The sequence below is a fragment of the Sceloporus occidentalis genome, unplaced genomic scaffold, assembly GCF_023333645.1.
Source record: "Sceloporus occidentalis isolate IW3139 unplaced genomic scaffold, rSceOcc1.0.p SCAF_60, whole genome shotgun sequence".
NCBI lineage: Eukaryota > Metazoa > Chordata > Lepidosauria > Squamata > Phrynosomatidae > Sceloporus > Sceloporus occidentalis.
In genome coordinates, this window is record NW_028317040.1 from 1,472,675 (window position 1) to 1,483,942 (window position 11,268).

General features: G+C 41.4%; 1 protein-coding gene across 1 annotated transcript; it reads right to left on the reverse strand.

Moving 5' to 3' along the window:
• Window positions 1-1,605: 1,605 nt before the first annotated feature.
• Window positions 1,606-8,087, reverse strand: LOC149287459 (protein YIPF6-like). Its single transcript, XM_089492847.1, is given in 8 exon segments — window positions 1,606-1,727; window positions 2,563-2,729; window positions 3,284-3,347; window positions 3,350-3,368; window positions 3,371-3,401; window positions 5,797-5,839; window positions 6,777-6,855; window positions 7,965-8,087. Coding segments are annotated over 7 exon segments (525 nt in total). The 5' UTR covers window positions 7,965-8,087.
• Window positions 8,088-11,268: the final 3,181 nt, after the last annotated feature.

Consider the following 11,268-nt stretch of genomic DNA (forward strand, 5'->3'; position numbering starts at 1 on the left):
ATGGGTCTGAGTGCCCTTTGCTCATATGATGGTGAAGGTGCACTGTGTAAGAGCTGCTTGCATGGGTAGAATGTGCTCCCCACTGGGCACCACATGAACACCGATAGGAAGGCACTGATCTGAAGAAGAGACAACACCACACACTATAGATGGACGGTACCATCTTTACTCCTTAGTGAGCAGCTCTATTCACACATGCAAGCAGAAGTTGATCAGTACAGCAGCCATTGAAACTCAAGCAGTTGGGGAGTTAGCAGTGGCTATCCCAGAGTATGCATGTACATTGAACTGCGTTGGGCAAACTACTTCCAAGAAATCTTGCCACATTTATTGTGCAAACTGAGCTCAGCCCTTCTTGCAGGAGATGCTCACTAGGATTGGCCTCAGGTCTGCCTTTTACAGAAGGCAAGTGGGCAGCCGCCCCTATGGCACCCTCAACAGCCACTATTGAGTGCTTCTTTGAGGTTGCATATCATCTGATGTCGCACAGCTCCAGGAAGTGATGATGTATCCTGGAACCCAGTATCAGGCAACACACAAACCACAAAGTGACTCACTAGTGGGAGATAGATTCCCCCACCTTCATTGTACTGAACCACCAGGGATGAAAAGGGGCCTGGAGGAGGTACTACTGGAATGGGACAGAGTACTCACTATGATCGGGGTACTAGAAGAGAATTGTCCAGGGTCCCATTATGATCGAAAATGATCGGTTGGCCTTTTGTACAGATTTCCTGAAAGCTCTTGGGTCAGTGAATATACCCCTTAGAGTAAAAATTCACACAATTGTCTTTATGATATTGACTTCCAAAAACTAAATTCTTAGTTAATATTAGCTTGGGGGAAACAAAATAAGCTTTGCCGCACAGGAACAGACTGCCTGTAATACAGATCAAATGGCAATGTTGCATGTTTCAACCATTTAATATGAGCGCTGTAATATTAACCTCTTCCGTATTTGTCAATACCATATTCAGATTAAGTAAGGGTAACCTCATGGCTACTTTAGGTTTGGACGCAATTTAAGAATGGCAGCTTTTATTTGCCATGAAATTCCAAGAATGCAGGAAAACAATGCAGTGTATATGTTTCCAGAGTTAAGGGAGAAACCAGGTTATCCTACAAAAGGCCTTTCCATAGAAAATAAAAAAGGTACCAGTGCCATTAAGTGGTACCTCTTTACAAATGACCCACATACATGCTACTTAGCCCGCTAACTCTTGAAGGTAATGCGTACAAAATCAAAATGGGTTTAACACCTTCTGAAAACTATAGATGTGGCATCAGTGTCTGATGATAGTTGCACAGTAACAATAACAATTACTGAAACAATTTCTTAGGTGTTGGCCTTCATTCTGTTCACAGAGCCTCTAATCCAACTTTTTATTGCTGGATATGCATTTAGAAGAAAAACAGAAATTGGTGTCTAGTTAGTGCAGGGATATATACATCATGACTCTTGGACTCTTGCACAAAGCAGCCGGTACCCACGTGTTTCATTCTTCATCATAGTTTGGTTCTTCGACATACGGGTGCGTGATCCACCAGGCTGCTGGTATATTTACACTGGCCCAGATTCCTTAAGCCTATACAAGATGTCCACACTCATGAACTAGGGTTAAAGGTCAAGATCATCCAGCTGATGACAAAGTAGAAGAGGAATATGGGGTACACCGCTAAAGCTCTTCGGTTAGGTGGCTGACTGTCTGCTAAAAAGGCAGTGGATGCTAGAAGAAAAAACAAAAGTTGTTACGTTAACAGTAATTGTACGCAACTATTTTATTTAAAATTACAAAAGGTGTCTTGCCAAGCACCATTGTATATATGTTACCGCTTTTTATGCATTTACTACTGCACTTTTGTATGTGAATATTAATCCAGCATAAAGATTAAACTAAAACCAAGGGTGCCTCGCCGGATACTCACATAACCACAATCCTCCACATAATGCTCAATTATGTATACAGCTTTCTGGGAGTGAGGGTGCATCTGGGTGAGCATACATACTCAGGCATAACCACCAGGAAAAAATACCCCTCAAGTAAGTATAACTTATTATATATACATTTGCTAGGTATTTCTCTAGCACGATGTGTATATGATGTGTCATACTTCCCTGTAGTGGAACCTGTCATCTACACTTTTATTGGATGACAGGTTCACGTTTGTAATTACAAGAAAGTGTAGAGGCAGTCCATAAATTGGCACACAAAGAATGAAAACTGCAGGTTAGTATAGCATGTTATATGTTAACTGATTTTGCAAAATCACTACTATATACATAAAAAGAAAATATACTGGAATTAGCTTCACATTGGTGTACTAACAGGTGGACTGCATGCACATCAATCTCAGTCCTCCCCACTATGTTACATAATGCTGTGTGCGCATGCTCTGACACAATGGAGACACAGATGTGTACTTGCAGTTCACAAATAAGATAAGAGATAAAGGCTGTGAGTAAAGGCAGGTTTAAATTTCACCTATACATTTACTAGCAAAATAGCTGTCAAGTGTTACAAACAAACCTCTCTCAAGACAAAAGAAATGAAGCATCCTTACCAAAGGTGGACCAGGCAAACATAGCCGTCACTACAACCAGTGGCACGATGACAGTCACGATGAAAACTGTGTTTTTACTCCCTAGGAGCAGTAACCTGCACACCAGCATGGCCACCGTCAGAGGTAAGATGCAGTAACCCAGCACACACAAGCTCTGGAAAAAAGAGCTGTGAAAGAAAGGAAAACATAGTTACAATCATAAAACAGACTAGTAATGCATTCTTCTACAGCTCTAAATGCAAAATATACAAATCACATTGTTTTCATGCAACATAAAAGCATTTGGCACTCACTAGAATAAAGATTCATGTATGCTGCTTTGATATTTCCGGTTACATTAACTGACTTTTTGTCAGTGTTACTAGTTACTTGTGTACATAGTCTAGATGGCTGTATTGCGATGGTGTGCAGATTTGTTTTATATAACATTTTTAAATCTGCCTGTTCACTGTGGTGTGGACATAGATGGGCACATATCTCCCTTCCCCAAACATCATACAGAATACATTTTGAAGATGGAATCATTATACTCTCTATGCCAGAAAGTGAATGAATGAACACCCAAAAGCCTAGGTGTTTTTATTCCACATGATAACAGTTTCATTCAGTTCAATCTTGGAAGCTCGCTATTCATTCCTCAGGATAATCTAAAAATTGTCTCTAAGTATTATTATTGATTATCCTTTCCACAAAGAAATGGAAATTGTTAATTTATACTTACATGGTTCCCCCTAGCAGCTTAGAGTTTAAAGTGATCACAACAGCCCCAAACCGTATTATTACGCAAAGTGGGGTCCTCCATCATCTTACTCTGGTCTGCATGGCCACCCTGAAGCATTCTGGGACAAAGAGACAAACATTACAGCTCTAATAAATATTAAACAAGCAGATAAAATATAATTAAAACATATACCTGTTTAAAAATCATCAAATGCCCTAGGAACAATCATGCCAGCTTAGAATCATCACTTATTTAGTTTACGGATAGGTAGCCATGCAGTCTTCTATGCATGCTACTCCCTCTAGTGGCAGAAAGCAAAACTGAAGCCTGTATTACGTGAGTAGCAAAGACTTTGCCTGAATGGGCATACTGCAATCTTTGTGGAAAGCATTCCCAGGAGTGGAAGCTGCAAAAGTGTGTGTGTGGGGGAGCACAACTGCAGATTAATGCACCCGGTTTTAGAATGACATGTCTGACAAGATTATATACAGTAGGTGTGATGGCCATAGTGTACCTTAGCCCAACCTACGGAAACTTTATAATACTGCTTGTGGCAACCAATGACTAAATAAATGGAGGCGCCGAATTCATTACAACCCTCATAAATATTAACTCAGTGTGGTATTTGGTAAGTCTCCCAAAACATCACATGACTGAACAATGGCAGCTCTGCAGTTAATGGTCGCTGACTGGAACAAAAAAAAGATTAACAGGTTTTTGTCTCATTTTCTTTTCTGTGAGGACTGTGTTTTATGATAAAGAATACAAAAATTTAGAGGCCAGATAGATTATAAACACTGGGCACCAGGGGCATACCTAGAGTATTTGGCACCTGGGGCGGATCCTGTATGTGGCACCCCCCCACACACTTTAAAACTGCATAGCTTCTACCGTTATATACCGACGCAGACACTGAAGGTGGTAAAGCATAACACTTACTGTTATCATTATATACTGAGGCAGACATTGACGGTGGTACAGCATAACACCTACCACTATATACTGAGGCAGACAATGAGGGTGGTACAACATAACACCTATCACTATATACTGAGGCACACATTGACGGTGGTACAGCATAATCCCTATCACTATACATTGAGCCAGACATTGACAATAGTGCAGCATAACTCCTATCACTATATACTAAGCCAAACATTGATGTGGTGTAGGCCTACCACTTCATTAGTAGTAGGGATGCACCGAAACAAATTCTGGACTGAAACCGAAAATGCAGCATTTACCTGGCCGAAACCGAATATGGGCCCCCCCACACCATAAAAAAAATCTAACACTTTTATTTCAAGTAACACACCAAAATAGGACAAAACAATTAAATAACAATATTAATATATATATATATATATATGATTGTTAACATCAATCACATTTCTATCATGCCCAGGCATACCCAGATTCCAGGATGTACTCGCAGACTTGGCATGATAGGAGTATGATTGCCCTATCTACCCCTTCTCACTCCCTTTTGTCCTACCTACCCCTTCTCACTCCCTTCTCCCTATCTACCCCCTATCCCCCCGTCTCACTCCCTTCTCCCTATCTACCCCCTCCTAACTATCTACCCTCTCCCACTTTGAAGTTCACTTACCTTTCAGGAGTCCTGCGGTGGGAGTGAAAGGCCTCTGTCTCCCAGCTCTGCCACTGTATGGAACAGTATAGAGTGATGGGAGTTATGATGTACTAGAGCATAATTATATAATGAAAAATACATTGGAAATGGTACAGCATAACACCCATCACTCTCACACACTTACCAATCCGCACATATACCAATCCGCACATATACCAATCCACACACACACCAATCCACACATACCAATCCACACACACACCAATCCACACATATACCAATCCACACATACCAATCCACACATATACCAACCCACACATATACCAACCCACACGCATACCAATCCACACACATACCAATCCACACACATACCAATGCACACACATACCAATCCACACATATACCAATCCAGACATATACTAATCCACACATACCAATCCACATATATACTAATCCACACATACCAATCCACACACATACCAATCAACTCTCACTCACTGAATGCTTTCCTACCTTTCCTCTTTTCTCCTTACAGCTTCTTTTCCTCCTCTTCTTCAGTTCTTCTGTCGGGTCAGAGGGCACGGACGGCAGTGGGCGCGGCTTCGGTGTTGTGAGCCGGGATCTGACAACAAATCCGGCGCACAGCAGCTGTGGTTGAACCCGGCTTAAAATCACTCAAGGGAGCCGGAGGTCTGCTAAAGACCTCCGATACCGCTCCCTTGCGAGCCTGCTCCTCCAGCGGCGGACATTGCTGTCCGTCTCTGGAGGGGTGCCGGCAAGTTGGCACCCCCCTGATGAGCGGCACCCGGTGCGGATCGCAACCCCCCCCCGCCCCCCGCTAGGTACGCTACTGCTGGGCACATAATTACAGACTGCTGGGTAATCTCCAAACATCAAGGAAATGGAAGTAATAAATACTTACAGAGCAAGTGAGACGCACAACACAAGAGAGCCCCATAAATCCCCTGCAGAAAGACCACAAGACCACAGCATTAGGAATATGGTGCCAACAGTAACGATAATTCAGATTAGTAGCACATAGAATCAAAATGGTTCACTTCAAATAATCGTAATTCAAAGAAGTGCATACCATTGAGTTCTTTATCTTAGGGCATGATTGTTCTTTTTGCATGCAGGTATGTTTTGCATTAAACCAATAAATTTTATTGCATGCAAATTTGATCATGCTGACGAACGGCCTCAGTTATAAGAGGCAGCTGGGGAGAGGAGTTAAATCAGTTAGAAAAACAATGCCTCCATTAACCTGCTTGCGGTAAAATGCACCGGAGCTCATGCAAAACGGACTGCAACATACATTTCATAGGGCTGTGCCTTAGAATACAGCAATGGACAGGACCAAAACACAAATGCAGGCAAAAGCAATGATTCCCAAGCCGGTTCACATCATTCTCCTCCATTTATAGCCAGGTGAGCATTAATACGGGGTTGGTTCTCCTAATTATTATTATTACTACCACTCTTTCAAAAAGAAACAAGGGAAGGAACTCAGTTCAACTTGGAGTTGGCGGCATCACGTCATGGTTTAAAGTTACACCCAAGCTAATAAATTTAAATGAAATAATGCTTCAGTTTGGAGGCAAGGTCTCACTGCTACAGGTAAGTCATTGAGAATAATATTTACTGGGTGGGCGCTAGGGAAAGGGAATCGGGACCCACTTACATCATATATCCAAGACGTGGTATGAAGATCGCAGAAGGGGTAACCAACTGGAGATATCTACCCATTTATTCTGATTATTCTGTTACTGGAATGGCTTTTTGTGTTCTTTCCTATTACAATTTTTGTGGGAAATCAGTATTTCATCTGAGTTCCAAAATAACCTCTAGAAGCGACACCTAGTGCTCAAACCGTAAAAGATGTTTTGGCATTCACATACTCACAGTCTCTTAAGAGGGTTGTGCTTTTTTGGGGATACATGACATGAAGAAACTTTTTCCCAACAGCCCTCAGGTCCCGCATCTGAAACAAAACAAACAAAAAGTACCTAAAAATTATTGAGGAAATGTGCTGTTGCAGAACACAGTCAAGGGACCAGATGTCTTCCCTTTCTGAGAATTATACCACAAAAACCTACTGACCTCTGTAAAAAGGTAGTAGACATAGAAAAGAAAATTTTTAACCTACAAACATCTATTCATCAGCCCCAATAAAAATGAATGTTCAATGGCACAGATGAGCACAGATGAGGTAATTTGACTTTTTTGTATATTTTGTTGCGCATTTGCAGGTTGTGACCAAACCCTAGGGTTGAGTAGCCTCATCTGCCTCATTAATAGTGTCCAGAGAAGGCTTTTAATGGAATGAGCAGCCAGTCCCACTGATTCATCACCTTGGTAGGAAATATAGCCATGACAAATTAGATAGGACCCAAACTTGGGGTACTTTGATGTAGCGGTGGTCAAAGCAATATACGGCCATATAGTGTGACAGAGTCCCCAATATTTACGCCTTAGATAAATATCCCTGATTTTTGTATCGGGTATGTGCTGTATTCTTACTTTGTTTTACACACACATATATATCAGAATGTATTAGTTCAGCAATGCCTTCATTTTCCCAGTCAATTCCTCTAAAACCAGAGCATCCTTTGAAGAGAAATGTGGCTCTGGTACTGCCTAGCAGGCCTCTGATGTCACCAGGTAAGGACAAACACTAAAGAAACAAATAATGTATTTTTTTCCCCCCATAAAAAATTACATTGGGTACACCAGTAATCCTTTCAGAGCTATTATTCTAAGAACTTGTGGATAAGAAAAAAACGTAGACAAAGCCTTCAAGCAGCATATATATATATAATACTTAGAACACAAACCAAGGTAGGAAAGAGAAGTGTAGATGCCTATGTTATAAAAATCTAATGTAAGACTGTGGTAGGACTTAATACAGATGTTGTTAGGCATGACTTGACAGCAAGAGAATTAGTGCTGGGTGCTATCCCACTTAATATTACGTTGTTCCTAACTTTTCTAACCCAGTGCGCTGCATGATGAATAGATTTGATCAACCCATCTATTCAACATATGTATATACAGAGAAAACAAGGTTATTCAAAGAGTTAGTTTTCATACAATAGTGTCTTTGACGGGCTCATCCGGCGTAAAATAATCATCTTCATGCGACTGTGAAGCAATAGGAACAGTGATCTCTCCCTCCACAGGAATATCCCCAGATATAGAAACATCTGACAGCCCTGCAAACTGAAAACAAAAACAACAAAATAATAATAACTAAGACAACAAGATAAAACTTTTTCCTATAGGGTCATCTTATATTCAGGCTTTTTCTTTTTTTCATAAATTAATAATCAAATTTTGGGGGGTCATCTTATAATCAGGGTCGTCTTATAATTGAGCAAGTACGGTAGTATCCAGTAGACGGAAATATAAACATTATTCAAGAAGAACAGGATAAAGATGTTCAGATAGAAGCATCAACAGGCCTAGCAGATGAGACAGCACAGTCTGAAGTAGCTAAAGTACAAGAATCTCCAGAGCAAGAACTCAATTACTCTTAATGCCCAACAAATGAACTCCAGCTAAAAGACTTTGATCTTACTTTGGAAGATCAGTGTTGCCATATGAACCAGCATTATGGAAGGATGTTGAGCAAATGCCTGCTGCAGAAGCGGACAAATGGAAAAAGCAATAGAAGAAATAGAAGCTTTGCAGAAAAATAAAACATAGACTCTTACAAAACTACCCAAAGACAAGAAAGCCAAAGGCTGCAAAGCCAAGCAAGATGCAAGAGGGGAAACAAAGAAGTATAAAGCCAGGCTATTCACAAAAGGCTACTCTCAAAAATATGGTGAGGATTATTAGTTTTTGCACTAGTAGTAAAGCTTACCACAATAAGAGTACTCTTGACTTTAGCAGCTTGAAGACAGATACACGTAGAACACCTTGATGTAAACACTGTTCTTACATGGAGAAATAGAAGAAGAGCTGTACATGCAACAGGCTCCAGGATTTATATGTGACAAGAATAAGGATCTTGTGTGTGAGCTTCAGAAGGGGCTTTAAGGTTTAAAGCAAGCAGCAAGAGCTTGGAATGAAAAACTTGACAAAATGCTTACAAGTCCTGCCTTTATACACGCCACAGAGAAGGCAGATGGATATTCATATTGACCTATGTTGATGGTCTCATTATTTGCTATGAAGATCAAAAAGACAGTGCAGAAATAGTACATCATCTGAACAAAGAAGTGGAAATTAAACAACTGGGCAATGTTGGTTACTATTTAGGCATGCAGATTGAAAGAGACGAAGATGGAAGTTTTCTCCTCATTCAAAAGCCAAAGATCCTAGACTTGCTTGAAGGTTTAGGACTACAAGAAGCTAAAACAATGTCTACTTCAATGGAAGTGGGTTTCCACAGGCAAATGGAGCAAAGTGAACCATTATCAGAAACAAATGGCTACAGAGAAGCCGTAGGTAATACTTATCTACGACAACCTGAACTGACATAGCTACTGCAATAGGCATACTATGTAGAAAGACTAGTTCACCCACACAAAGAGACTGGACTGCAGTCAAGAGAATAGGAAGATAGCTGAAAGGGACTGCACATTGAGACTAGAGTAATAGGATACAGAGATGCTGATTGGGCTGAAGATGTATCAGATCGTAAGTCCACCAGTGGGAGAGAGGTCTTATGGATCAAATCGCTACTGAAAGACATGGGAATAGATGAACCCACACCAATGCAGATCTTTGAAGACAACCAAAGTTGTATAAGACTTGCTCTATCAGAGAAAATGAGTGCATGTACAAAGCATATTGATGTGAAGTACCATGTAGTAAAGGATTAGTTGACTTATGCTAACAGGAAAGATGAAAGCAGATATACTCACCAAGCCACTAACAGGAGACCTTTACCAGAGTCTACGTGACAACTTAGGGGTTGTAGATTCTAAAGCATATTGAGTTGAGAAGGGGACTGTTGGAAACATTATCAACTCTGCTTGCTTGCGGACTTTAGGGGGCGATAGAGATAATGAAATGTTTAGCCCAAAACTCAGTCTCTTTCCAGGTTCATTGCCCATATTCCCCTAGTCCTCTCTCCACCCATTTCTCTGAGCCTTCTTTGCCCCGTGTGAGCAATTGCCTTCTCCTCCCAGATTCCCCCCCCCCACTTGCTCAACCGCCCTTCTCCAGCCACTGTCTGGTCTCCTCTGATCTCTGTGAAGCTGCCACACTGGGTACCAGTGTGCAAAACTTTGTGCAGCTGCAGAGAAAAAACTGACAGGAGGGAGTGGAGGGGGCCAAGCATGGAAGGGGAGGTAGTCAGTGTATGTGAGAGAGTGCAGCTGCAGAGAAGATACCAATAATAAAAGTGGAAAGGGAGATTGAGGGGAGGGAACATCAGTGTGTGAGATGGTGTGCAGCTGCAGTGAAGAAAGTGACAGGAGAAAAAGTAGGGGAGTCAAAGAGGGGAAGAGGTCAATGTGAAAGAGAGTGTGCAGCTATAGAGAAGACACTCACAGGATAGGGGTAGATGGAGCAGTGTACAACAGATGCTGTTGTAATCTTAATATAATCCTTGCTTGTCTGCAGAGGTAAATTAATACACATTTAGTTGCCCGCCCCTACCTATTATTATGCAGAGAAAAAAAATCAATGCAGATAAGACCTATTCAGCCAATCTATGCTGCCATTTTTCTGCTACACAGACTCAAAGAATAATCAGTCCTCAGATGTGCAGTGGCGACTCTAGAAACAATATATAGGGGGGGCACACAAGATACCAGTCAAACTGGGGGGGCATTCATAATTTCAACCATAAAATCATACCACTGAGAAAATATATATATATATATATTGCCAAAAGTAATGTGCTATGGAATGATACTTTTGTTATTGGACTAACTCGGTCATTTAACATGGGAAGCCTGAAGCCACAATTTAGTACGACTAATCCTTGAAATAAATATTATAGCATAAATAACGCAATACCTTAACTTTTCCACTAAATGATTTGAGGGCCTTGAATGTTTTGTCCCCTGAAGTCACTACAGCTTCAGGAGGGCATTTTATCTCTAGATAAGTATAAATTAAATAATTCCAACTGTCAGGAAACAGATAACCAAACACACACACCAACACGGGCTCTGTCACACCGACACCCAGACACACACACCAGGACAGGCTCTGTCACACCGACACCCAGACACACACACCAGGACAGGCTCTGCCACACTGACACACAAACACACACACCAGGACAGGCTCACACCAGGACAGGCTCTGCCAAACCAATACCCAAACACACACCAGGACAGGCTCTGCCACACCGACACCCAAACACACACACACAGGACAGGCTATGCCATACGGGCACCCAAACACACACCAGGACAGGCTGTGCCGCACCAAC